Raw genomic sequence first — 27,537 nt, forward strand, 5'->3', positions numbered from 1 at the left:
AAATGTGAAGGAGGACTGCATCTATACGTCTATGTCGTTGAAAATGATTCAGATGTTCTTTGTGCTGTCTTCCTAGCTTCTCACAGAAACACGATTGTGCCCGACAAATATCTTTTCGCTCTGCCATTTCGAAGCTAGAAAAAAATCCCCAAAAGCAGTGTATTGTTGTTATTGTGTCAAACATCTTTGTTCTGTTATTCTAGGATATCCGGTTCATTTCCGAATCTATCAGCGGACTGTTATCTATGCAAATGCTTTTATCTACGATTAACCGCTAGTACGATCAGGCAACGTATATCTGATGCAGTTATTTATGTATTCCATGCTCGCATCTACTTGAAACAACTTTAGGGAAATAGTAGATCCTTTTTTAGAATTTCGATGATTTCAAGATGTCCAATGGCTTTACGTCTGTACGGAGACGATTTTTTGTCTGGAACCTCAAGGTCTCATTGACTACGCCGTAATTTTTCATTATCACAGAAATATAAGAAAAATATATGCTTGCTTTGGAAATCGAATACGCTTCGTGAGCTGTTAGCTAGGTACACATTGCGGCTGCAACGGTCAAGAAAACGTATAATTTTTACGTCATCGCTTCGGCGCGTTTGTTGCGAGTGTTGTCTAACGTGGCTGATTAACTTCATTCGTTCATATATGAGTGTGGTGAATATGTTTTTCTTTGCGGACAATCGAAATCAGCTCGAAGTGCTGAATCATTGGTATTCGATGGTAATGAAGTGCTGAGTCGCTTACACCTACGCAACTATTACTGAATTGCCCCAAGTACGGTGATGTCAGTAAAAAAGATGGAAGATAAACTTTCGACTAGCGATGTATCTACTCTAGACAAAAGGGACCCCATGGACTATATTCTATGCGATGCACACTTTGTTCGGCCTGCAAATTGAACAGAAAGCGAAAAATAAGGATCGGCTTGAAAGTAAATGTTTTGATGGCTAAATGGAATGACATAATTCTAATCTTATCCGACAGATAATATTATGTACGTTTGCGTTAGTTGTAGCGCGTCGCAAATCGGACTGCTCGTCCTTACCTCAACTTCCGAGAAAGAGCCACCTTGCTCCAAACATCCTGTTGATAGCTAACCCCTTGCGCTCTACAACGACTGACAAAGACGTTGTACACTTCTGCAGCGTGGACGCGGTGCGGCTTCGAACCCGAAGTCGGCCGGTTCCGTAGGCCAGCATTTCATCTATGAAAACTAATTTTTTTTATTGCATATCGCTGCAGGTGATTGTGTAGGCGGGCCACCTCCAACTGGCTAGTGAAACCCTGTTTCAGCGTTAAATTTAATGGTTCAAGCTTCCTTCAAGTCTCTCTTATCTGGCACATAGTTTGTTGAGTTGTGCTGACACTATTAGCAATCGTAGCGGAAAGTACGACAGTGGCTCATCCGACCGAACCTATGCCCTGCTTGCGTGCTGCTTTTGCTGCTACGGCCCGAGTTGACTGCTCGTTGCTGCTTGATGTGGTCGACGTGTTCTTCGAAGGACCCGTTTGCTGGCTGGTCGCCGCACAAGAGACCCAGTGGGTTGGGAGAGGGTCCGTCGTTGAGCCCTCGCAGCCGTCATGGATGATGCATGGGGTGGAAGGATGCCAACCATGCATCAAGTATTTGATTGATGTGCTGCTTGCTGTCTGCGGACACAAAGGCTAGCACGGGTTCGCGGCATCATTCACGGCAAATGCTACTGCTGCTGTTACCGTTTTTCGTTCAGTTAACGACTGATTTGTTACTACGATTGTTGGATGCTCACTGTCTGCTCAAGCCGCGGCTGACTGTGCGCAGGCAGACCACAGCTGAGGCATACGCTAAAACGACGGGTCGAAAATGGTGCGATTCTATTAATCAGCTGATCCTCCTAGAGGTTACGACACCGGCGAGGCTCGAGGACAGTGTTCTGGACGACATATTTAATGTCTAGTTTACAGATCACACTTCACCCCGGTAGTGCCAACTGGTTGGGAGGTTTGGGGGATTATCAGAGTACCCATTTGTGCTGCGCGGTGTGGACCGACTTCCTGTGATTGGAAGAAAAGCAAAAAGACGAGAATAGGGAAACTAGCTAACTTTGGCACACCTGCCTGTCCTCACCTTTCTTGTATTAGGTGAGAGGCGCGATGGGTGGTAGCGCGTTTCGTGGAAACCGACGTACAGCGTAGCCTGACGTCGAGAGTGTCGCCGACTTGGATACAATTGCTTCACTTCGGAAACGTGTTTTTTTCTAGTGAGGTGCTAGTGGTATGAGTGAGGTCGATACGGTGCTTTCGGAAGAACAACTCAATTAAAACTCGTGTACATAAACGACGTATTTGTGTCGATGACAACGACCTTGGTGTTGAAGTTCAGTGAGAACTAGTGCTGTTGTTATTGCCGTGGTGGTTTTCGTTGTTATAACTCTTTTCCCATAGGCGTGTGTAAGCTTGTGAAAATATACGCAATGGATATCCTCGTGAGGCCTGTTCTTGGCGGAGTACGTATACGTATAAGAAAATCGAAGGAAGAGCCAGACGAAATTGCACAAGCGAAACTATACAGAAAAAGAAAGCAAACATTAAATAAGCTCACACATACGCAGATCTATTTTTTTTTTTTAATGTTCGGCCTGATCTCTACGAAAATAGTTAGATTTTACAAATTCAGCTGTGTGGAAATGTATTTATTTGTATGTTTAAGCCGACCGAGCTTTTCTACAACCGTTTTCAAAAGAAAACTATAATTTTTTTTACGTATTTTTAGCGAAATTCAGCCTTTCGACTCCTATAGTCGTATTTGCGTTGCGTATTTTCATAGCTCGTACTTGTAGCATAGTAAAACTCAAACGGGTATAGACATCGCCAGCCAGGCCGACAGTGCGTCGCTAGAATCAGCTCTAGAATATATTATAGACTTTTGCACAGCGCCTAAATGATTCTATTTATCTGATTACAATAGAAAGTGATCCCAGCTGTTTGGAACCTAAAAATGGTGATACTAGAATCACAATTTGCGATACCACAGTGACTAAAACCCCTATCTGCGTGTCGCATTATTGTTAGTAACCCGCTTTCTCCTAGTCAATTCAGAAACGTTCACATCGTAGCGTTTACCAATCCGATTAATACCACCCTTGTCGTCGAGCGTTGAAAATTTCAAAGGTCAAAATTCACGTCCGCTATGTTCTACTGTCTACCTTGAAATCCTGTCGGCTCCATCTGTCGTATTATGGAAGTCCATTACCTATCATACCCTTTAGAGTTCAGTTCCCTTCTGACAGCCTCGCGTGCTAGTGTTTCTGTGTACGTTGTTCGCTAGCGTGTGTTGTCTAAACGTTTGGGGTTTCCGCTAACCCAGCTGTGGTCTGTAACGTGGTAACCGCTATTTTTTTTTGACGCGTTAGAACCCTCATTTGAACGGTTCGTTCGACGGGCTATCGCGCCATAAATTCACTCTGACATTTTTACTGTTTTTGTTCACCATCCTTTATCCCCCGTTTGTTTTCCTCCCTCTCCCTGTCCTTCTCTTCTCCCTTTTTTCGCCATGTTTCTTTTTTAAATCTTTTTATTCTTCCATTTAACAATGAGAGACCAGCTCTCGCGGTGACATTATTTCTCCGCAGGTATTTGTTGGCGTCGTTGTACCAATGCTAAGCCTCCGCAAGCGCTACGCCCCTAGCTCTAAAAGCTGCTGGAAGCCTGTAGCCGTATGCGCACGCAAGTAAAGTCGGCGTACGGGTTTTCTCGCTTGTTATCTGAAAGCTAGTGTAAGAAGGATGTTGTAAAGATATGAGGCGATGACGACGATACTAATGGGGGCGGCAGCAGCGGCCGCGCCGGTTGCTAGGGGCAAAAGTTGGCGGCCTGCAACGGTAATATAAGTGCGAGTAAGCTATAGAAGTTAGGTGTAGCGGGCATTTAGCGCTCGCGCGATAATCGGGAGACGAATGCCATTGAATTACTAGCGATGGCACTACAGCGCCATGCGACGAAGGCCTGATGCGCCTTCGTAACTTTGTCGTCCTATTCGCTCGCCCGTCTGCGGTTGACGATGCCTGCTCTCCGAGTGGTAGTTTCCGATTTCAAAGGAACCATCAAAAAGAACCCATAGCAGTGAGAAAAAACGATTTGTTGAAGGCAGGACGAAACAGGCGGCAGTTCCATCTATGCGGCCTGACAGGGAACGAGCAAACCATACAAGGTCGTGTTTGATTCACACTGAATTTGCAAACGACCCCAGCAGCCAACAAAGTCTTTGACCAGCTCTGAATGAAGTCGACCTACTTCTATCTCTATGAATGAAAAATAAAAGATTGCTCAGTTTAAAATTTTCTTGTCTTCCTTTGCTCACTTGTCGACTTTACTAGATTGCCGTTTTATGAAGGCGAAAAAGAAAAAGGATCAGATCTCGAACTGCAGCTAAACGGTGCTGACTGGCTAGACATCAGCGTAGCTGATGCAAGTCGCGCATTGAGACGATACAGATAGCTGCCGTTGCTATGATCGCTGCTACGGCCACCGTCGACCGCAGTTCGAGGAGGCATAAACATTTCGACGAGAGAAAGCATAATGAAGCCTTGTGGCGTTCCTGTCGTCTGTGTCGCCATAGGTCGTGTCGCCGTGGCGACAGTTAGAAACGATAGAGGCTTCGTCCTTGTCCTTTTCGCCTTCTTCTACTTTTTACGAGACTAGCTGCATGTTTATAGGTGGGCGTGTGCATGTGCGGCAGTATTAATGTGTGTCATATGTGGACACACGAACGCATTTTCCCACATAAGAATGCTTGTTGATGCCGTCAACGGCAGTGGTCACTCTGGTGACGATAACCGACTCTCATCATGATAAGGTTGAGATCGCGGCGACGGCCGCAGTAATACTCATTATGAGAATGGCGCTCGTCAGCGTGGCCTCTTAACGCTTTAGGGCTCTGCTGAACGTCGGTGGGGCGATGTGTTTAGTAAATCTATTGGGCGTAGTTGGTGGCATAGTTGTACAACAGGTGCTTCTGGCGATTTTCAAGTGGTGCCAGTTCAGCAACATTTCTCGACTGCACCACTTAGGGCACTATCATAGACGATACCATTGCCATGCACGTCTAGCCTTCTCGATAGCGACATACGTATACATCTAAATAGTACGATGAAATCTCACCCACGTGCTAAAATATAGCTGGTATTACCACTCGAATTAAATACGTTTATTCAATCGGTGAAATCGATTCCACTAGTAGGGTGCAGCAGCCGGTCACTCGACCACGAACTTGATATCGTTGTCTATTTTTCATCAAGTTTATCGATTATCGTACTGGCAATACACACAATTCGCACTTTGGACTTCTACTTGAAAGAGGGGCAAAGTTGTAAGGCAAAATAGTAACTCATTCCCAGGCGGCGAAACGGTTGACCAAAAGGTACACTACAAGCTCCAATTGTACTCTAATAATGGAAGGTCGGCGATAAATTAGGACAGACCAGTCTACGCTCGAGCCATCCATGAACTATCATCACAGCCCTGTACCTGAAAACTATCTTATGCTTATGGCTTGATGTCCAATTCCCTTCTCTCAGTTCGCTCAACTAAACTTAGTAGTAATTACGCAGTGATTGATGCCTAGAAATGAACTATAATATCTTCACAGCACTATGAGGATCGGACAGAAGAAGATGGAAACGATCGCTAGCTAAATCACAATGTACATCTGCCAATCTAGGTTGGACTTTAAAATCATGTCTCGTACAATAAATGTCGTTCGAAAAGCTGCTTATCAGACAGATTTTTTTTGGGCTTAGAAATAATCGTAGTATCATGTTGATTGAGCATTTTATCAGTTTCTTTCTGATTCTACACGGAAACAAATCCGGGCAAACGGGATTCATGAGCCTGGCCTATCTATCCTTAACATGTGATTTTGCCATATCCTTCATTTCCTTCTGTATTTAAACTTTTTTTGCTGTTAAGTGAGAGAACTTGATAAGATGTCTTTGGAGTTTTACAGAAAATTTACTGCATACTCATGCTACCCCAAGGCAATAAAAATGTTTACAGAGCAACACTTATTTTTTAAAGTTTTTCCTATATTCCTTCTTCGAGTGCGTTTTCGATAGTTGATCTCTACGTATTATAATTATTAGTACTCTTACGTGTATAGATCATTGGATTGCTATCACGGATTAGAATTATGTATACATACGTATAGGCAGGCATCTTTAGGCACAAATTATGATATGGAGCAAGCGAACTCATTGGAACTTTTGGCCTTAGAAATGCTGGACTTTCACCAGACGCCGTTCTATCGTTTAATATCTCTTAACGTGATCCTGCGGTCCGCTACTTGTCTTTGTCTCTTATTTTCGTTCCTTACGCTATTTTTTACTTATTTGCTCTGCACCATTTTAGCTCGTCCGTTTTAAACTTTTATCTTGTTTTTGATTATTTGAATATCTTCTGCTATTTCTGATCTCTGCCTGTATTTCGCCCGACCGAGGTCTTCTATGCGCATGCGCCCATACATATGGAAGTCGGAAGCAGTTACCGGAAAAAAGCCTTATCGCAATAGCGATGTAAATGTGGGTCTTGCAGGGTGATGCCAGGTAGACGTCCTCATGCGATTAGTAGGGACATCTAGCTCAAACGTCTCGCGTCCCATCTCTAGACGTCTAACCTCATTACTAGAAGGTTTTTACGCTTAACTCATTGATTTCGGATTCTGATATTGATCAACAATTGAAATTTTTAATTGTCTTAGAAATGACGGCCAACTCTGCTTTTCGTGGATTCGGAACTGCAAAAGTTATGAAGGCGACGGATCTATGTGTGGGGCTTGTTTGGGTCAAGGTCGGCTGCAAACGCAGGTTATTGATCTCAGAATCTCAAATGTAATCCATAGGAGCCGCAAAAAGAAAACAATTCATAAATAGACCGTCTTCCTAAAGCGAGAATGGCCGCCATATTATGCCGTTCTGACGGGATGCATGCGCGGCATCAAAACCATAAATACAGCCTTTTTATTTATTACGAAATTTATGGCCATCAATTCGATGCCCGTATTTTACCAATGACACCTCTAAAAAGGAAGGAACACAAATGTCAAAGTAAAAGACGAGCCCCAGAACATATTTTTCTTATACTTAAATGTGAGCTACCTTCATTTACTACCATACGTAACTGATATAGTTTTGTGGCTTAAATAGGTATGAAATATCTCTCCTTAAGAACACGTCAGAGCAACCACAATAAGAGGCTCACGCACAACGTGTTGTACATACGCAGCTACACATCACGTCTCGTTACCGTCACGACATTTGCTATAATTATATCCTCATTATATATAGCCTGAGCAATATTTTACGGACTGATGTAGAAATACGGTAGTCGCAATGGTGCTAGCGGATTTCGCTAGCATACTTCCGGCTGCCGTATTTCGTGTTGACACGACGCCTATATGAAACAATTGAAGTTGCTTTGAATGAATCTTATTAAGGTTTTCCTTCTTTTCATCAACTGTTTGTTCTTTGGTTGCCGATCGTTTCACCTATGACAACCCGATATAATTAACAAGTAATCGGCGAAGGTATTTTCTCGACTGCTGCACATTCTCACGTGTCCCTTGGTGTACATTTAGTATCGGCCGATGCACAATAGAGCAAAGCAAGACCAGTAAAAATAATTTCAAACGAACAAACAGACTGCATAATTATCATTCATCCGAACCAAGAGTGACTGATTTTATTATAATTTAATTGCGTGATGGTTCTGCTGCCGCTCTATCCGCCTTTGAGTTCTTCCCTATATCGTGGCTTATAAGGAGCAATAAGTAAAGTGAGCAGGCGTAAACCCATGAAGACGCGCTCTGTATCCGTTGATTTTGTCAATAAAAAAGGTCGAGGCGATGCTACAAAAAGAAATTTGCTATTTTCATCGACTTCAATACGAAACGTCTCCGCTGTCCCAGGAGGCAAACGCTGAACATGCGCAAATTCGATATTTTGCTGGTGATAACACCAATGTAGTCCCGTTGATGTTTACTAGTTTGTTCTTCACTCGTGCCTCATCCTATGGCACGCCATCGTTGGGTTCTTTTATGCTATAAGCGACAATGGCGAAGACTTGTTATGACGAAGCTTATAGCTGCGAACCTGATGATGATGATGATGATAACATCGACTACAACGACGTATATCTTGCAGGCGAACCGAAATGAGGTAAGCCTGAGAACATATTAGTCTTTTTGACTCCGTTCGGCTGCCGGTTCGGTCGCGGCATCCCAATGTTACCTATTGAAGGTACACACGAGCTGTTATGCGCGTCTGCAGTGTCGGTCCTAGCGGTGGATTCTTGGTTCGTCCATGATTCCTGCCAGCTCCGTCCGTCGCTGCCCAGTTGTTGGCGCCCTCTATGTGTAGCAGCAAGAGAATATTGAAGCAAGATTATGTGCAGTAATAACATCTATTCCGGCGGCAGTTTCCACATTTCTATGGCGTTCCGCTTGCTGCCGCTTGTTAGTCCCCTTGCTCACCGTTGCTGGCAACTTGGCTGACGCGGGACGAACGAAAACGGACGGCCCCGCTGCCCAGCATGACGTCCGCCCGTCAAGAATATGTCAATCAGACGAGACAACTTGATGTGATGTTTAGGTCTGGTGCAATAACAGCACAAGCAGCCATGGCAGAAGCGGCAACAGCAGCACGAAAACGTAAAAATCAAAGGCTGAAGAGCAGCGAAAAATTCAGCGGAGAGACGATGAGGGCATGCGAAAACACGGGGCACAGGCGATCGCTACGGGAAAGGAGAACGAAGATATGGAAGCGATGTTGTTGCTGCTGTTGACGATGATGAAGATGGTCGACAATGGCGACTACAACGATGAATAGAAAAAGAACAACATCAAAGTGATGGCAATGATGATCAGGATGATGAGTAGGAAGGGGCTGACGGGGAAGATGACTAGTGACTCAGCAGTGATAGCTACAGGACAAGCACAGATAGAGGAGGGCGGTAGGGAGAAGGGAGGGCTAGACGTCTGCAGAGCCGCTCCATTAGGATCGACAGCATTTGACTAGCTATAATATATGCCTGTATGTTCGGGAATAGCTGAGGAAGAGCTCTCATCATCCGAGGTTAACCGTGTAGCCGGTTGGCCGCCTTGTTGCGGACGTCGGCGGATCAACCAATGGATGCTTGGCCGGACGGACGCACGAGCGAACTCGGACGAACATCGACCGTGAGTTTGCCTGCAGAAGGTTCGAAGTCGAAGATCTTCCGAAGAATCCGCTGTTGATAGGTCGCTTGTTCGGGACGAGAGAGCTACAAGCCCGATTGCTCGGTCCTCCTCTGCGACTCCTCAGCCACGATGCCTACATGTCGACGTAGGCTTAAGGCAGGAGCATACAGGCAGGCAGGCAGTGGGGACCCAGGTAAAATGGCAGATATCGAGAAGTCGCTGCTGCACACAAGCAACGAAAGCTCTGTTGAACACGAAGCAAAAGATAACTACTAAAGAGGAATGTTAATAGAGCATTCCGAAGAGCAACCCCCAAAAGTCAGCCAAATTTGAGCAGTTGAAGGCAAATCGAAGCCAGTCCGTTTGGTCTGGGATCCGAATCGATTGAGGTAGAAAACGGGATAGAACGAACAAACGAGGGACTAAGGTGGTCGACGAATGAAATTGATGAATTCGCCCTTAATAGCCTGAGCTACTGCAGCCCAGGGGCAAAATTGTACCACTAAACGGCGTTCCCGTTCACAGAAACGATTGAGAGCTCAATGCAAGGAGAACTAGAACCTAAAGCTCAAAAGGTCTTGATTGCCTGTCGCATCGTTGGACCTATCAACTACCTGGACGGAACTAGCTGGAGAAATGGGTTAAGGGTTCATATGGATACGGTCCGATTATCTTTTCGGACGGGGCAGACAAATCTTCGAAGCGAACAATATGATCTAGGGGAATTACATAAACGGGTATGTTTGCTGCCCGATGAAAGCAGTAAACGAGTGCCATTTTGAATCCAATCAGATGTACAGAGTGCTCAAGAGTGGCGAAACTAAAGAATCGAGGTTCTTCTGCAGAAGTCATCACATCTAGAATATCCCAGCGTTTAGCATCGTTGTTTCTAGGAGGCAAAACAAGTAGTTATCTTAAAAATCAGTCAAACAGCGGGTAACAAGATGGCTAATCCGTAATTGACTGGCAAAATTTGCAGAGTTTTTATCTCTACGCATATCACATTAGACATGGACCACAATCACGCACAAAATCACCAGCACGACCAAAACGACTGTCTATCTAGTGTTAAATTTTCGCATAATTAATTCACCGGAAAACAGACATGTCATCATACTGTCATCACAATCATGCTCATCACTATCTATGACGCCATTGTTTAATATGGATTTTGCTTTTGTGTTTGTTGTTGGTGTCGGTGTTATTTTAGTACGAAGACTCCATCTCGCACTATGGTGCAGGTGGGGCCGTGGACTACGGAGACCCGCGAGGAGCATCAGGTCTGATGGCGGGGAGCGGACCAGGATCTGGCGCTCTCTCTCCTGCACCCGTAGGTGTCGGTGGATTGCCGTCACCTGCGCCTGCATACCCTGCCCCCGCCATGGGCTCTGTGCCGGACGTCCACAAACGCGACAAAGACGCCATCTACGGGTAAGTAGACAATGTGACCTTTTCGAAGGTCTCAATATTTTTTAACTAACTGGCTATGAAACTAAGCTATTGTTAGGCCATCTGTTATGTAATTAAACTGAAATTTCTGTAGTACATACTCGTACTAACGAGAAGTTAGTAAGTGCTAGGCTTTGAGAAAGGAATAAACTAGTTTGAAAATTGTATTCGTTGGAGATGATAATATGGGTCGCTGCATTGAGGCTGGTTACGATTGTGCCTACGATTGCAAAACTCGCGGCGATAATAGGCTTGAGCTGAAACTAGCAAATGTTCAACAAAAATCTACAACATACGTGTTCCATCATCACCATTATCAATGTTGCTGCATACTTAGAACGGTCGACAAATCAACGTGTCCTATTTCTTAACTTAGTGCTGGAGCGTGTCATTCACTGCAAAAAAATCACACGATTTATTTCATCACGAAGGTATCGGAAGGTCTATAGGTATTTATCCAGGACAACTACGGTCGCTTTAGGTACGATCTTTGAGCGTTGACATCGTTTGCTCTTGGAATCTTCCGACAATCTAAACAGTAGGGGTTTAAATAAATGATGTTTCCAAGTGAGCGCACGAAGGACGTGCGTGTCAAAAGCGGAGTAAGACTTATTGTCTGTCTGGTAGTGTCAAGATAATCGCAATGATTTATGCTGTTGAGTCCTCTTTCGCTACGTGTATGATCTGAATGAGCGTCCATTGGAAGGACACCTAGAGGACTTAGTTTATTTCCGTTGACTAGTATACTAATGCAACCCAATGGCACCCCGCACCCCGCACTAACGCAACAACGCCACCTACATATCTATGTGTATATATAGTGATTCTATTCTGAGTTGAGTTTTCTAGCCGTGCAGCATGAAACCACTGTGGATGGTGATGTTTTCAGAGTCCTATCACAGGCCTTCGTAGACACCCAGAGAAGATTCGTATAGCTGACACCTCGAGTTAGGTCGCTTGCTTTTCTACCTCTCTTTTTCTCTCTCACAAAAACGACAGACATCCAAAAAGTCTGCGGCGCACTGGGGAAGGTTATGTAAACCATATTGTGGGCCCCATTGTATGTTCTATAGTTAAGTTCGGTGATTCTTAGCAACTGTAGATTGTGAGCTATTTTTTTTTTGTCTAGAGATGGCAACGAAGACGAAAAGGAGAGAGGAACCAGACAGACGCGTCATTCGCGTAACACAATGAGTCCCGACAGTATTAAGGCAATTACAAAGCTGACAATGACTGTTGTTTGGTTCGACGTTTATGTATCTAGAGGGAATGGAGCCACTGGACTCCTATGGTCCACTGCAGATTATCACAGGTAGACAGATATGTCTCTGTGTCTGGAAGTATTAAGACTTGATCCGTATGCCTGATCTTGGTCACATCTTCACTGAGATCGGCAGTGTGGGCGGCGGCTACGTCTGTCGCTCTCCAATGGGTCCTCGCTAACGATCTGAATCGTTTTGTCCTTCTTTTTCTCGCGCGGTTATCTGCCACCAAGAACCGTCATCACAATAATGCACTTTACACCAACAGCAGTAGCGATCTGGTAGGGCATGGCCTAGGGATCGTATTGACTACAGCCTCTAGTTACTCCGGTGATGACCGACATCATGTTCGCTGATATGAAATCCGACTCCTGACGCCGCCGCCGCCGCCGCCGCCGCCACTGCTAGGGCTGGAGCTGACGCTGTCTGAGTGCTCCAATGGGGATTATGCAGTTAAGTGCCTGCCTGCCTGCCTGCTTCGTTTTGCCATGCGACACTAAGCGGTTCCAGTTGTGGCCGTTTCTGCTACGAGAAATGTAGTAGAGCTCTTCTTGTCCGCGCCACCATCGCTGTTCCTGATCATCGTCATTGGCAGGGGTCCAGTTGTCTCCTTAGGCGACTGCTAGTACTACAACAGGCCACTACAGGCCAAACAGAACAAGACGAGAAACGAATGAAGCATGGAATCAGGATACACAAGGGCCGCGGGGGCAGGACGGAACAGAGACCTGAGGACAATGCATTCCACATGCTTATACTCTAAAAGATGTCAGAGAGGCAGAGGCGAGGTGAACGGGGGCCAATAGGATGCCCTCTTATTCTCCGAGTGGCCGAGACCCTATCTGGCTGTGGCGTTTCTCCGGCGTATCGTCTCGAATAGGGAACAACAGCAAAGCAGATAACAGAAAAGAGAAGAGCTGAGACGGGGTTTTTGGTACCGCAGATGCACAATTACGATCACCACTCAAAGTGAAAGGCCGATAGATGTCTATAAGCGATATAGGATTGGTGTCATTCAGGGGTGCAGAACTAATTTCTCGACGCTTCCTGCGCGCGGCTACACTGTTGTAAGAGCCGGACCGCGCGGCGGCAAGACAGAGGCAATTTATAGGCTCGAATAGTAGAAGTGGACCCTGGCGATGCTCACAGATATATATATTAGTATATGTTGTTCAGTAGCGTGAACGAGGAAGCACAGACCGGCGTTGTTGCTAGAGCAGATGTGGACAGCGTTGCTGGTCGCGCAGTTTTCGACTGAACTCTGCGTCGTAGATTGCTTTGATGAGATCACTATCTCCTTACAGCGTTTATTCGATTTCCTTCAATCACTCGCGCGGTCGCTTTCCACATGTCTCCGCTCTGCCCTATCAGTCAGTCTATAGAATGTATAGAACAAAGGTCCAACATCATATATCTATGAGTAACTGAAAAAGGGACGAGCAGGCAGGAAGAAGCGGAGCAGTCGGCCTGTTTCACTTAGCTAGCTAGTAGCCTCTTATCACCCCATAGTTACTGCGAATTCGATTGCTGCGTTAGAGTTGTCGCTGGCTTATATAAAGAATATGTGTATATATATGGACAGTGACAATGGCAGAGATGACCGAATTCGTCTTCTCGTCGGGATAAGCGACGGCGGTAGCGGCCGCAGCGACAAACTTGACGAGCGCTTTGTATCGCTGTCACTTTTGATTAGCTGAGGAGGAGCAAAGGTGGCTGCCGGAGCGGACATGAGAACGAACTCCATAGCCAATAGCAGCAGCAACGTCTGCGTCTACAATTTTACAGTTGCTACACGGCTCCTCTAAACGAAGCAGTACCATCGCATTTTGCTGCTTGTCGTTGTCCGCCCGACGATGCGGCTGAGTGTGACAATGATGATAGAACTGATCGTAACACCGTGAACAAGGCAGTACGGTTTAGACCTCGAGTAGCTTTCAGTAGTTTAGCTAAAACTGGAACTATCCTATTCGAGAATCTACCTGAACGCTTCACTGCAGCGGTTTGACAGTAGCGATACTGTGACGATGACGACGGTTCACACACAACCCCTATTGTCTACATATCGGCCTGGCCGCTTCGTCCTACTCTTGCCTCTTCGCTTTCGTTCTATATTCGTTCTACGCTCCGCTTTCTGATCGCAGTCGCAAAACGCTCAAATATGTCGACAACGACACACGATGAAGACGACGAAGACCAGCGGCAGCAGCCGCGCCGAGGGATCTTGCTTTCCTCACGTTCCTCGTCCTGGTTGAGCTTTTGGTCTGCTTGCAGCAGGGTCCGTTCTCGATTCGGTTAAGACTGGCGCGGCTGGCCGGTCATGTAAAGTAAGCTAGAATAGGTTAGTTTAGAGCGAGCTCGAGCAGATGTGTTGTCCTTAAGGTAGGCGCAGATAGCCTGTGCAGGTCTGTCGGCTGGTCGATCGGGACACTGGAACCAGGACTCTCTCCGATGATTCGAATCGAGCGAGCCGATTCGAGTCATGGCGGCAAGCTATTGTGTAGTTTTGTACGAGGCCGAACGACCGATAGATCCACCGTTGTTCGCTTACTCGGTCGTCTGTCCTAGAGAGCGCGGGCTGGCAAAAGCGATAGAACTCCGTGTGAGACGCTCCCCCTTTTAGCGACAGCGTGAATATGGATTCGACGCAGGGCCATCGAGAGGCGGTCGGCGCGAGAACGAAATATGGAGGAATAGCAAAAGAGAAGCGATAGAAGAAGATGAGAAGGGAACTACAGAAGCAGTGGAGTCGACCAGATGCAGTGACGCGAAACCCTGAGCTGGAACAAGCGCGCCTGCGAGAAAACAGAGACCTGCTTATTCTACGTTGTGTCGCAAGAGTTGCACCGTATTCGAGGTGTGCAGGGGAAGGTGGATGTGTGCACGTGTGCGAGCGATGTTCGGCCATTCTTTCTCATTTGCTCTCTCTCTTTCTCGCTCTATCTCGGTTGCTCTCGACGTCTCGTTGTCGGATGTCGCTCGCTGCATCGTCTTGCTACAACAGCCACAGATAGTCCCTGTGCCGCTACCGATAATAGAATACATAACAGGCCAAAAACGAATAAATGCTGGGCATTGAATGAAAAACTAGGCGGATAAATAGAAAAAGAAAAAACGTAATTTCGACTAGAAGTGATTGTTAACCGAGTAACCGAAGGACCAGCCCTTAATTTTGCCAAAATGGCTAGTAATCGATATTTAGAAGTTCAAATGCCCTCCAGCTAGATTCTCGAAGACGTGTTATGGTGCACCTTGAAGTTTTTAACAGTCGTGTTTGTATTTTGTATTGGTTAATTCGTATACCGAAAATCCATATGTGCACCAAAGATGTTCTGTGTTGTATCGCTGCCTGTCATACTAAACTAACGAGGAACTGGGGTGACCATTAAGCCTGGTTTTGCCGTTAGTACCGTCCCAGTCATCCGAGGGTTTCTTAGTGAGTAGTCTAATTCCATTGATGTTGTCACTCCTAATGTGTCCATTCCCACTTTTTTAAGTCATACAAAGTTGTCTAGCAGCACCTCTCCCCCTCCACGCATCTCTTCTTCCCACCTCGCCTAGATTCCATCGTGAGGTTAAATAGCTTTAAGCTTTTCAGCCGGACGCGGGGTAACATAGCACAAACTAAGCATATATACAGACAACGAAATAAAACGAGACAGAGGGAAAGAAAGGTTTTTGTCTGGGTGTGAAAACAGCATTGATTTGTTAGTTCGTCTATCAAGCTAGCACGACCAGCGGTAGCAGCGATCTAGGCGGCTCTAAGACAGCTGCTTCGGTCCGGTGGCCTCCGAGTCGGATCAGGAAAGCTAGTACTCTTAGTACCTGCGTGTGCTACCTGGTGTTCCGAAGTGCGCGAATGTCGAATAATAATAATATTAATCGACCAGATCGTCGTAGTCGCCGGGGTCTTAATCCGGCTATAATGACACAAAACGCGGATATGAGTTAGTCCGACAATGGCTGGTCCCTGCAATGAGCTGACAAATGCACGCTCCGGATTTGGCTCGCGCTCGAGCCAACGTAGAATCGAACTAAAAAGAACTTCGTGAAGTTTGATATACGTACAGGCACAGATAGGTTAGCGACAAGCTAAAGCTGAACCTTTGAAGCTGTTTAGGTTTAAGCAGTTGTACTGGTGAAAAGCACTGCAGTCCAGTTCTATCCATTATGCAGTATTGGTGCTGAGCCGTTTAGAACTCGAAGAAAGTCAAGACTCATTGACGCGTTAAGCCCAACTCTCTCGAAATTCTGCTCTGACCAGTCAACTAGGCAGAAGGACGGCGAACCCTAAGTTTTCTCGGCATACGAGTAGAGTATGCTAGTGTACTCTAGCTGAAAATGACACCCAGCTATAACGGAATTAGGTTAATGATTAGAGAAAACTAACTCGATACGGAGACACTATTAGCGAAAATTGGAATAGTTGCTGGTACAGGTACAACAACGTACAGTGGTGTGGCATCAAATCAAAAATTTACACTGCGTTTTCAATGGTATAACTTAACTTAGTCAGTCGTATTTTCTATGATCGACATATAATTTGCATGTCAAGCTTGTTCGTGATTTCATATGATTATTGTTTTTGATGTATTTAATCGTTGTTTTTTCTATCCATTTTGTTTCAGACACCCGCTGTTCCCCCTGTTGGCGTTAATCTTCGAGAAGTGTGAGCTGGCCACATGTACGCCCCGCGAGCCGGGAGTCGCAGGCGGCGACGTGTGCTCCTCAGAGTCCTTTAATGAAGACATTGCGGTCTTCGCTAAGCAGATCCGACAAGAGAAACCATATTACACGCCCAACCCTGAACTCGACAGTCTCATGGTGCAGGCTATCCAGGTTTTAAGGTTCCACCTGCTGGAACTGGAAAAGGTCCACGAGCTGTGCGACAACTTCTGCCAGCGCTATATTAGCTGTCTCAAAGGCAAGATGCCAATCGACCTCGTCATTGATGAGCGAGACAGCGGGCCCGGCGACCTGGGCGACGACAGTCACAACGGCGGAGGCGCCAATGGAGGCGGCCTAGGCGGCGGGGGACATCACGGAGGGGGTCATGGAGGAGGTATGGGCGGACACGGAGGCCATGGCGGCCATGGAGGACCCCACCAGGGGGGACCTGGTGGTCGGCCAGACACCGCTGGACACAACAGCACAGACTCGAATTCTACACCTGACCAAGTACGTATTATACTACATCGAATATTAAGCTAAGATTTAGTCGAACGGACGAGAAAGCGTGCAAAATTTCAGGTGGGCTAATATATTTCGTTGGACCTGGCTTATCGCATAGAAGGAGTGCCAGTGAATCGAAAGTTGAAGCACTTTAACTCATTGAAGGAACACACTATACTTTTGGAGATGGCACACAGGTTGCGTTTCTATCAGTACGCCTTCTAATGAGGAGATCATTTTGTATGCGTCTAATGCAAATATGTTTGTGTTAAAGAAAGGCACTGGACGAAGAACCGATCGATTTGCAGGACGTTGGGTGTTATCTACTTATTGCAAGTACTTATCCTATAACTTTGGAAAAGCAACTAAATTTTACAGTATCATCGCTTCGAACAAAATTGAACCCGTCATTCTGTCATTTTGGTATGATGAGTTTTAAATGAAAACCGTCCGATATACATACATTTACTCAAGACCTTTGTTTATTCCAACATATTCTTTTGTACCATGTTTGTTGTTGAGGATGTCAGATGTAGCAACGGCATGCTGTCCAATCGATATCTATGGAGGCGAAACAAGCAAAGTGTTTCAGAAAGCAAGAAGTAACTGAAGTAAGATTCTAAAGCAGCTTCGATTAAGGGAAGGGAAGGGTGCAGTTTTATAGCGTTTGTCAAGGTGTTTTTTTCTTTCAACTGCATAAAAGGAGACTCCAAGTAAAACACCGTCCGGAGATGAAGTCACATAAGAAAGGCGAAGCATTCGTGGATTGCTTCTTTTACTGCAAAAAATTACATTATGTTTGCTATTGAATCTGCTGATTTTCATTCCTTCTGTTACTTCTGTTACTACTGCTGATCATGGTAGATGTTCAAAGCCCAGAATTGTTGACACGTAATTGTGGCGGGAAGTGGTCATCCGTCGCTGATCTGATACACGGCGAAGTTCTGTTCGAAGCGTCACTACACAGCGGTGCACCAGCCCGGATGAGTCAAGAAGTGAACTACCGACAAATAAATTGTTGAATTACCAACCAACAAAGTAAACGACTATGTATGAGGTAACAGCCGCAACGATTCTACATTTGAACTGTATTGTGTGTGGCTGTATTGAAGACTATGGCCATGAGCCGACCAGGTGTTTGTCCAGTCGATCGACCGAGCCAAGCACATGAATAGATAAACATAAGAACTTGCACTTAGCGATTAGGCAAGCTTAATCTTGAAACGCGGAAAAATGTAGGAAGAACCCGGCAGGCGAACAAGCGGACACAAATCGGCGGCCCGATTGTTTGGAGACGCTTCCGCGTAACGTCCGGCTCTACTGCCGCTGCCGCCCTCGTTGTCGTTATTAGGAATGGAGACTAACCAAAGTGGCGTTTAATCACTACCAGAGGCACCTCTCTGTGGTCTTGCCCATTGGGGTCACATTGAACTCTACGAAAGTGTAGCAGGAGTACATAGCCCAATTCATGACGGCTAATTCAGCTCAAAGTCTGCTTTGGGCTGTTCGAGGTGTGGTACATGCTGTGCTCTTCCTGCAATGCTATCGTTGCCGCCGTCTGTCGTTATTCATAATTGAAGTTTAAGCCGTGGCAAAATGTACCAAAAAGCTTCGAAATTTCGATAAATAACATTTACATTTACACAGTTTACTTAGTAGCAGCAACAGAGAGAGAAAACGATCGGACCAAAAGGCAACGAGTTCCAAATCGCCATGGAAAATAACCGTTTCTTTTCCTTCAGAATAGTCGTATTGTTGCCGTATCATGCCTGCTGTCGTTGTTTTTATTGTTTGTATCAAGGTTTATGTTCGCTTCGTTCGTCAACATGTCGCGTTCTGACAATCGGCGTCAGCTCCCCCGCGGTCGCGCTCCGTCACCTACGCTTGTACAAGCTGTAACGTCAGAAGGACACATTTGATTTGTAGCCCGCTCGTTTTGAATTTTGTTGTCATTTTAATAGCGCCACGTTGCTTGTATGCTCCGCTACACGCTCTGTGGCCTTACAAGAGAGTGTGGGGACAGTTTCCACTGCTACGAGAGTATTATTACATAATATATCATAAATTGTTTTGACTCAGTTTTTTAAATGGGGCGAGGCGTCGTCCGCATGGACGGCTACCTACGGCAACGCGTATTCCGGGAACGAAGTGTTCCTGAAACGATGCGACGCTACTATCAACGGCTCTGATAACTAACTGCACATATAACCTAAATAGAACAGAACGCGCTTTTATCATTATCGTTGTTACAGTTACCGATGCATTCGCTCGGCGCTAACGCGTGTTCGCATTTAGCCGCAGTAAGTTACCGCTGCTGATTTCAACACACAAAAGTTAAAGTGATGGTGGCGGAGTTACACAGTCCTACGCTGCGTGTAGTGAAGTCGCCGTCCAAGTTTAACGTATATGCAGTAACTACATGTCGATGATGACGGGATATGTGTTCAGCCTCATGTTGAGTCATCGGTTCCAACAACAATTTGATAGTCGATAGGCGTTTGGCAACACTATATTTCTTCTGCAGCAAACAATAGGTATCATCACTAAGGCTCATGATTTAGACGATTAAATTCCGCGAAGAGAATGATGGCTGCTTCGTTAGCTACCCTTTGAGCCTGCCATCTGTCCACAATAACACCTATCTTTCAAGTCCTGCGCGTTGACCTGAGCTACGGATTCCCAACGATTCCCTGCAAACTTTCAAGTAACGTTTTTAGGTAACTTTCATGTGGTCGCGTAGTCAAGTAACAACAATCTCACACAACGAACCAAGTTTTTTTTCTCCACAAGCATCCGCTCAAAACTTTTTCGATTCTTGCTTTTTTTTTTTTTTTTTTTATATCTGTCGAAGCAGTGCGCTAACTATCAGCACTAACACAAAATGACTGGTCATACAATAGTTCCAGGAACGAATGTCCGTACGTCAATAGGTGACCCGCGTGCAGAGGATACAGATGATTACGAGTGATAGTAGGTCCGTTGTCTTCTGCTGTTTTTTCTGATATTGTCACCAAAAATTGTGACGATAATACCAACGATAACAGCTAAGGTACACTGTTGCTTATAGGGATTCCTTCATGTTGTCATTGTTTTGCTTTTCGATGCGATAGATTTAAACAGCCGTCCAACCTGTAGGCAACCCATCCACCAACGAAGTAAGCTTGTAATAAATAAGCTCGACTGACGATGGCGCCTGCCCTTCAATTGCTTTGCTGTTTCTGATGATATAGCATACGTGACGCATATCTCTGTGACCGCTGTCTGCGCTACAGAATACGCCACACTTTCAAGTCAGTCCTGTATTCTGCCGTACTGTTGAAGTCAAACTGTATAATAGAAATAGCTGGGTTTTGACGTCTTACTGATTCAACGGTCTGACGACGTGACGTTCTGACTTCGTAATCCAACAGTATCAGCAACGATATTCGCTGCAGCGGATCAAATAATCTAAACGCTTCTGGGGCAGGTATTTCACTAAGAACGACTCAGCGCAGAGACATCATCAAAAGTCGTAATCGTAGTAGCAATTACTCTTGTTGCAATCGTCTTCGTCGCCGTAAATCCAGCTTTGCCTATCGGGCAAAGTTTTCAAAGTTGCTCGGACAGTTAAACACAACAGCTCGTATAACGCTCTGTGCCTCTCTTATAAAACCATACCGGTACCTGGGGTGGCTGAAATGACGGCTTCGACTATAAACGACCGACCGACCGACCGACCGACGGACGGTAGCGGCACTGGACTAGTAGTGCACTACATGCTATAGAAAGTAAAGCGCTCTTCATTCCTTTGTCCTTTACTTACGACTCGAGCCACAGTTGGCCTTACGGGTAAGGATGATTTTTCGGGATTAGCGACTGTCAGCGATCTCGTCCATTCAGCGTCGTTTCGTGCCTGCGTCTACTGCTGCATTGTTATAGTTCGTAATTTGCGAAGATTCTCGCCGGCGGTCTGCTATAAAAGATAATTACAGCGACAGCGACAGCGACAAACGGAAGAACCAAAGTGAGTGAGAGAAATGCAAATGTGTTATCATGTTCAGAACCATATCGTACCGCCATCATCAGCAGCAGCACGTAGCAGAAGCAGCACGTGAATAGCATATAAAAAAAAAAACATACAGACACAACAAAGCAAGCCGAGCGAGACGGAGGTCGTAATTTTTTGACAAGGAGCAAGTGGGCTGAATCATTGACTGAACACAAGTACCATTTACCTTTATGGTTATTGCCTATATGGCACAATAGAACAGCGCTCAGGTGAGGTATCAGAACCGACATTATTGTACAGTATTGCACTAATTTCGTGTATGAGAGATGAGAGTGCCCGGAAAAGAAGGTGCTTTATGTTGTCAATTGAAAGAACAACGCAAAATGAAAACCACTGACGCTACTGTGTTCATGCAGAGCGTGAACTATGTCGCCAACGAAGCATCCGTTCAGATGTTGTGCTTGGATGCTTATTTTTTGCTATGAGATGTTCATAGTAAATAGAAAAGCATATATTTTTCGCCATAGTAGAGTACGACGTCAAAAATGAAGTTAACTTTTAGGCTCTAGTTAGTTGGGTTGATATTGAAGGAGCATCGTTTCGTTTCTTCAACTCAGTTTCCAACCTAAGGCTAATCGCTTGCTTTGGTCGACCGAGAAATGACCAGTCAGCTGTGTGCTACAGAAGGATGAAATAAAGCAACAGGAGCAGATTGGAGTCGGGTTTCTGTTATCATTACTATTATGGTTATTATTATTTCCTCGTGTTATTAACATGGTCCTGCTGCTGCTGCTACTGCTGCTGCTGCTGCTGCTGCTGCAGAAACACAGTCGACATCAAATGATATATGTATAGGGGAAAAGAGAGGGAGAACTTCGTCGTAAAATTGGTGGAGGCAGCCCCCCGCCGGCACGGCTTCATCTTGGATAGACTTCCTAAGCTGTTTCCTGGCTGCCAGTGCCGTCTGGGTGCCTACCGTTACTGCCATACCCTATATCCGATAACAATTACCAGGTCACCGGATCCTTGCCACATTCCCACAGCTCCGATGTTCGCGTTTGTGTCCTCCAACAACTTCCTTTCGAAACTCCCAGGTTCTTCTGTGGGTCTTCAAATCTACAGACAACTCAGACAGTCAGATATCGCGAAGGGATCAGAGTGGAATCGCAGATAACAATGACACCCGAGTCCTATAACTTCATTTCTTCGTTTTTGGATGCTGCTCTCGTTTAGAGTTATCTTAACTCGTACATCGTGTCGTGTCGTCCCCATCGCGGATCAGGGGTTGTCCTCAACAGAGAGTAGTCTCGGGACAGTGGTGTTCTCCTCTCTTTTCGTCAATCGTTTTGGATGAGTGACACAAATTTCTGATGACGGAACAGCTTCTCTAATTAAAAGTTTAGTTACCCGAAACAAGCATTCTACCTTTACTGCTATTTGAGGAAAAGTAAAACATTTATTTATAGCAAAGCTGAAGCTCCATTTAGATTTGCGCCAGCGGTTAACTGCAAATCGGCATTATCTTCGGTATTATATATCGACGTATTTACGCTGAGGAATTTATTCCTTCATCAAATTAGTGCCCTTACGTCACCCGAAGTAGTTCGTCGTTGCCAGCGTTTTGTTTGTTTATAATCTTGTTTATTCACTCGATATTTTCCATTTGTGATTAAATTGATATGGACGTATTGACTAGACCGACCGCATTCGTCCATTGCATATCATGCCAAAATGACGGTAGCTTATTACACAGTCAACAGTTGGTCGCTTCAAATGAAGTGACATCACCACGGCCAACGCCCTGATTCCTGGTAGTAGTGTAGCCAGCGATTAGTTACTTCACACTATGTTCATGTATGTTTTGGTAACTTCAAATTAGACGCTTTTCAGTTCTGTCCAAATAAAAATAAACTCACCAATTTACAGTGAGATTGGCATATCTGTTGTATACGATCTCCCTGTGACAGAGTTACGTGGCGCTCACCGGGTGCCGCAAGTTACATATTGTCGAAATAGTGCGGCGCAATTATGCAGTGCTCTAAAATGTCTCAATTCGAATCTTACCGCCGTTCAGACAACTAATGTTAAGTCGTTTGTGTACAGCAGATGGCGGCAGCGTGTGATTAGACGAGGCGGTATTGATTCGTGCTGACGTTACTGCAACTGCCGCTGGGGCCTGGCCTTCCAACGGCGATTCTAACAGCAGCGCCAACTTGCTCCGCTATCGTAGCGGCTAGTGAACTGCCACCGCTAGTTGTTGTGGCGATGGGGACAACACGACACACTGGGACGTACAGCAATAGCAGTAACAACGTTCCAGAGAGATGTCATGTTGATCTGTCTCTGCCAGGCCCCCATGTGAGCGTTCCGTGTATTCCCGACGGCTCGTCAAGTCACTGGCCGGTCACCCGGGTAAGTGACTTGGCGGAGACCGGTGCTAACTTGAAAAGGAACTGACTGTTGACATACGGCTGCTGCTGAAGTTACTAGCATTCTATCTGATGCAGATCGAAGCACGATACCAATCCAATAACAAGTCGATCTGAATAGCGACATCTACGTCGGTGGATTTTCCGCCTGTTACCTACCTGCATGAAGGTAACATTAGTTCGGTGACAACATCGACTACTAACGATATTTTTATGCATCACTTTGCCACAAATCTTGTGACCGATGGATCATTGTAACTGGTGCGCCATAGCGATCAACTGTGATCCCTAAAATGGACGAGATAATTTCAAGGAAGAACGCTCTCGGCAACAAGCGAACATGTCGAAATATAGGCGTAAATATCTTCCGCGAATGTATTATATGGTATGTACTCGCAGCAGCTGCTGGAGCGGCACCGAATTGTGCACGTCTTCCCTTAATCGTCGCTTGAAGGCCCGTTCTGTGTTTAGCAGTATTCTGCGATTTGGCCTGAGGTTATGCCTGGTAACCGCAGGAGTCCACCTATATTTTGACAAGGCCAAAAAGGACACGTGAGGGATTACTAGTACCAGCTCAACAACTTCGAGGGGTACTTAGCCGTGGATAGGTCGGGGATGAGTTGGGGTATTAAGGTGTTCTGTGACGTCCGTGCCTTCGAGCATGGGTCTGGCAGGATTGGCCATGTTATACCCAAATATGTGTCAAGCAAAAATGGGCCAAGGGAAGACATCCACAGCTGCTGGTCTTATCATGATCACGAGAAGAAGAGTCGGAAAACAGAAACAACCGAGCAATGCAGTAATAACATAGTAACTCAGAGCTTATAGGCCCTGCGTTTGCCCTTAGCCGACATTTTCTCGTAACAGTGCTCAATGTAAATGAAAGCACTTCACAAAATATCATCGTCTTTAAAACGGATCCGTGCCAGATAATACCGGTTAGAATATAGCTGGCGACAGTAGAGAGACTTTTTTTTTACATAACTGCAAATCATCTAGTGGATTGATCGCCTGTCACAGCTGACATCTGTATGAACCTTTATTAAAAGGCTACGGCGGCCTCGTACGTTTGATATGTTTTTGTCCTTTTGTCCGTCCTTCTTTATTTGTATATACAGACACGTTTATTGAGTCACTAGGCTCACGTCGAGCTCCTATACGATTAAAATTGCTAGGCAAGAAAACTGTTAAAAGCTCGAGAGTTGCCATGCAAGTCGTCGCGTGTAGTGGATGTATATTAGCCTATTTGTACAACTGTATGTGGGTAGGTGTTTATATGTGTGCTTACATATATCAGCATGTATATCCTTATGATTGTCATTGGTTCGTTTTGTATACAGGGCTTTTCTCCTTGTTACGGACCCATGGACGTCTGTCTGTCTGTCGCCCCAATTGCTGCTCAGAAGTCCGGAGTTCGTCCGCTGACCGATTGCTCCTCGGTAGCGTTGCAAGTCCTACTCCATCAGCCGCACCTAAGAATAATTGAAAATGAAGTTGCGCGCCTTGAGCAAGCGCATGTTTCCAGTACTATCCAGTATGCCGGCCACTTAATGGGCTCACGCTGGGCCTTTAAGTTGTCCACGGGCAGCACTGAATGCATACAGCATAGGTACGGCTGCATGGGACTCTTCTTACTACGAGAACTCGCTGCAAATGGGGGAGCCAGTTCGTGCTAGCAAGAGTAATAATGGCTGGCTTACTTAAATGCAAACACTAGCTCGTAATGCCAACCTTTAATGACGAAAAGCGCTTTAGTACTGCAATGCAGCCTCCCATAAACACGCTGCTGTGACGTTCTTAGGGTTCCTGACAGGTACCAGGGCGCGGAGAACAGGAGAGGTTACAACACCACCTAGTTAAGAATAAGAGATGCCAAATTAAGTGTTGAATTACTTCAAACTTTTCTAGTCTTCTCCTCATTGACACGTCTGAACATGTCTAGCTTGCATCCTTTATCTGAATGCCCGTAAGAGCTATGTTTCTGACTAACTCCAACAAACCCCTCAATCATAAGAAATCGTGCGCGCGCTGTGTTACGTAGACTCGTGTATCTAGCCATACAGCAATCGTAAATCCTCTTCTAGTGGTGTCGTTCCGTTCTCAGCCTTCGTTTGGGAAGGTTCGGTTTTACTTCGTACTAGCTTTTTCATTTGCGCTTCTCCAATCCGGACTGCGTCCACTCTTGACAATTCACGGCCGTCGTAGTGGGGGGGGGGGGGGGCATTTTCAAGGAGTCACAAGCATGTTACGACCTCTATCGTACAGTCATATATACACACATCCGAAGTAAATTGTTTAAAGCCCAGTTCAAATCACTTTCAAGTATCGGATGTCGCCGGCGCTCTCGGTCGCCGTTACTTCAACACAATACCGATGGTGGTCCGAGTCCGATTGCCAGCGTGTCTCGATCTGTCTATTTAAATTCGCCTTTGTATGGATCTTTTCTGTCTCTGAGTGCGAGTCTCCTTCTTGACACTGCTGGTTGTAGCAAGTAGTGTATTCGTAGTAGCTAGCTAGGCGGGGAGGCAAGCCATTTGAGAAAATCCCTAGAAGTGGCTGGTCTCCGTCGTGGTCGTCCGTAGCGGGTTGCGACTGATGGGTGTCCTGATCAACCACAACAAAGCAAGGATTAGGATTGGGATTGAACGAGATCTGTCTACTCTTGCTAGTGGGGGTGGGACGGGGAGCAGGGGGTGCGTTTTAGGGCTCGGACAGGAGAGAGTTACTTGTGGAAAGATGTTGGACGAGATGAGGACAGGAGACAAGGAGTCTAGCTGTTTGGGGGCGCGGTAGAAATATCCCAGCCGGCAGAATAAGTGCAACCGGGTAATGGGTGCTTCAGTAAGCCACGAATGTTTTGTATTTCGGGTTGCTACCACTGCCTCTGCTGCCGCCTCTTTGGTGACGAAAGATGCGGAGAGAAAGCCGAACACAACAACCGAGAAGGCTATTGTATGCCTACTGCGCGCCTGTTTATCCCTAGTCTGTTCCCAGGATGTGGGGAGGCCAGACTTACAGCCCACTTCCCTATGGTCTGCTATAATAGTAAGCACTATCAAGACCGCAGAAGACCGTGGATGGCACACTCCCGGAGCAGAGAACGACTATTCCGCTTGAACGAGGGGTTTGGCGGTCGGCGGCGCCGCCGTTGCACGCTTATCCTGAGTTCGAGTCGGCATGCCCTCGTTCATGTCTGTGTTTGACACTCGGCGAGTTGCTCGTCACCATCACAGCTCTTCATTTTCATCTCAGCCATCGCCGCCGTTGCTGGCACCGCCGCGGTCTCCGTCATCGACACAACGGAGTCGATAGAGCCTATTGCTGCGGGCGTCCTGGAGTTGCAGGCTCCCGCTGTCGGACAGCAAGCTAACCCCTCTGGTGTCTAACAGCCTTGGCTACTGCAGCGATGGCAGCTTGTCAGAGCCGCTAGTTGTAGTTGTAACCCGGTGGCCACGCGAGCATGAATCGTGCGATGGATACTGTAACGCTATCTTAGGAGTACTGCTGGCACGGGGCACGCACCATGCCACTGCCGCTTAAGAGTGACGAGAGAGTGTCGACTGTGATGAGTTTCTGTTGGGGGGCGCTTCGATCAGCCGGTCTTGTTGTACATGCTGTCGCGAGCGCAGTGGCCACATTGCCATCGTGGCAGCAGTTGATCGCTTATAGATGTCGTTCTCCAGTAGAAGTTGCACTTCGATACTTCAAGCGCAGTTCGAGCTGACGTTGAGATACTCACTCGATAACTGAGAGGTGAGACGACCTCGCGACGAACAACGTTCGACTCAGATTGTTCGCCGATGACATTCTCGGATCGACGATGGTAGCTAAAGTAGACTACCCTCCGATGCTTCAGGTAACATAACTGGATTGTAGAGGAAGGGAACTTGTCAAAGCGAGACGCAGGATCTCTCACCACCTCACTAGAGAGTTCCAAAGTTCGAGCTTTTGTGTTTCGCCTAGGTCTCGAGTTGTACTTTACCCTCCTACCCCACTTCCAGACACGCAAAAAGATTAGAC

The 27,537-nt window shown here is 46.1% G+C and overlaps 2 protein-coding genes across 8 annotated transcripts in view; one reads left to right on the forward strand and one right to left on the reverse strand.

Annotated features, from left to right (window-relative positions):
- LOC111266184 (transmembrane emp24 domain-containing protein 7) overlaps positions 1–27,537 on the reverse strand; it is a 154,472-nt gene that overhangs the window by 33,586 nt on the left and 93,349 nt on the right. The gene's annotated exons all lie outside the window — the stretch shown is intronic.
- The window catches only part of LOC111266183 (homeobox protein Meis1), a 103,398-nt gene that overhangs the window by 12,950 nt on the left and 62,911 nt on the right, over positions 1–27,537 (forward strand). Inside the window, exons 1-3 of one of the 4 annotated variants that reach the window (XM_022843429.2) lie at positions 1,617–2,498; positions 10,431–10,651; positions 16,557–17,106. In XM_022843429.2, the coding sequence (XP_022699164.1) occupies positions 2,466–2,498; positions 10,431–10,651; positions 16,557–17,106 (804 nt within the window). In that variant the 5' untranslated portion in view covers positions 1,617–2,465. Of the gene's footprint in view, positions 1–1,616; positions 2,499–10,430; positions 10,652–16,556; positions 17,107–27,537 lie in introns of those variants that run through there. The other 3 variants (XM_022843428.2, XM_022843426.2, XM_022843427.2) reach the window with 3 other exon arrangements.

The sequence above is a fragment of the Varroa jacobsoni genome, unplaced genomic scaffold (assembly GCF_002532875.2).
Source record: "Varroa jacobsoni isolate VJ856 unplaced genomic scaffold, vjacob_1.0 scaffold_1063, whole genome shotgun sequence".
Lineage (NCBI taxonomy): Eukaryota > Metazoa > Arthropoda > Arachnida > Mesostigmata > Varroidae > Varroa > Varroa jacobsoni.